The sequence below is a fragment of the Nothoprocta perdicaria genome, unplaced genomic scaffold, assembly GCF_003342845.1.
Source record: "Nothoprocta perdicaria isolate Ctin4 unplaced genomic scaffold, notPer1 scaffold_1712, whole genome shotgun sequence".
Classification (NCBI taxonomy): domain Eukaryota; kingdom Metazoa; phylum Chordata; class Aves; order Tinamiformes; family Tinamidae; genus Nothoprocta; species Nothoprocta perdicaria.
Genome location: NW_020454886.1, coordinates 1 through 1,428, shown reverse-complemented (window position 1 = coordinate 1,428; position 1,428 = coordinate 1). Strand labels below are relative to the sequence as shown.

General features: G+C 73.7%; 1 protein-coding gene across 1 annotated transcript; it reads left to right on the top strand.

Annotated features, from left to right (window-relative positions):
- Window positions 1-4: 4 nt before the first annotated feature.
- On the top strand, window positions 5-739 carry FBXO46 (F-box protein 46; the record flags this gene model as incomplete). The annotated part of the gene is made up of 1 exon (XM_026036213.1): window positions 5-739. A coding segment is annotated over one exon (735 nt), but the record flags the coding sequence as incomplete, so codon positions are not given.
- Window positions 740-1,428: the final 689 nt, after the last annotated feature.

The following is a 1,428-nucleotide window of genomic DNA, read 5'->3' as shown; positions in this document are numbered from 1 at the left end:
CGCCGCGGCCGCCGGCTTCCACGTGGACGTGGTGGTGACGGGCGCCGTGGACGAGTGCGTCTTCCTGGGCCAGGACAGCAGCAAGGCGGCCACGGAGGAGACGGTGTCGCTGGCGGCGGGCGACGGGCCGCGGGACGAGCCGCCGCCGCTGCCGCCGCCGCCGGGGCAGCTCTTCCTGCTGCCGCAGGACGACGACGAGGAGGACGAGGAGGACGAGGAGGCCGAGGGCGGCGGCGAGGGCGGCGAGAAGGCGCCGGCGGACCCGTCGCTCTGCCGCCTGTACCGCCACGTGTCGCACGACTTCCTGGAGATCCGCTTCAAGGTGCAGCGGCTGCTGGAGCCGCGGCGCTACCTGCAGCTGCTGCCCGCGCACGTCCTGGTCAAGATCTTCAGCTACCTGCCCACGCGCGCCCTGGCCGCCCTCAAGTGCTGCTGCCACCACTTCAAGGGCGTCATCGAGACGTTCGGCGTGGAGGGCAGCGACTCGCGCTGGAACCGGCACCCGCGCTACCGCGACGACCCGTGCAAGCAGTGCCGCAAGCGGTACGCGCGCGGCGACGTCTCGCTCTGCCGCTGGCACCCCAAGCCCTACCACCACGACCTGCCCTACGGCCGCTCCTACTGGCTCTGCTGCCACCGCGGGGAGCGCGCGGCGCCCGGCTGCCGCCTCGGGCTGCACGACAACGACTGGGGGGCGCCCGGGGGACACGGCGGGGGACAGCGGCGCGAGGACGCCTGAGCGCGCCCGCCTGCCCCCCAACCCGCCCGGTTGTGCCGGGGACCTTGGAGGGGGGTCCTGGAAAGAAAGGAGGATGAAGCGGTGGGGTGTGACGGGGTTGTTGTTGTGCGGGGGACGCTGCGGGGGGGGGGTGCGCCCCAAGGGGTGGCCCCGTGCGGGGCGAGGGTCCCTGCGGGGTGACAGCCCCTTTGCAGGCGCTGGGTGACGTTGAACGGGCGGTTCCCCGGTGCCCGGTGACTGCTCCGGGGGGACATCCCAGCCCAGGTGGCACCCAGTGACACCCCCAGCCGGGGGGACCACCCCGGGGGAGCGCCCTGCGCAGGGTGACAACCCCGTGCAGGGTGACGTCCCCGTCCGGGTGTGACGTCACACCCGGGGTAACCGGAGTGTCACCCTGTCTAGGTGACATCCCAGCCGGGTGACATCCGGTGTGGGGGGGGTGACCACGTGGTTCGGGTGACATCGCGACCAGGGTGCCCCGCCCCCGCGGGGAGTTAACCACGTGATCAGGTGACGTCCCCTGTGAGAGCGCCGCCCCCCTTTCCCACGTGACGTGTTCCCCGCCCCGCCCCCCGCGGTGTGGGAGCTCTGCGCGTGCGCACGCGGCTGCGGGCGGGTGGGGGCTGGCTCGGCTTCGAGTAGCCACGCCCCACCGCTGGCCACGCCCCCCGGTGCACGTGTTGCCGCTG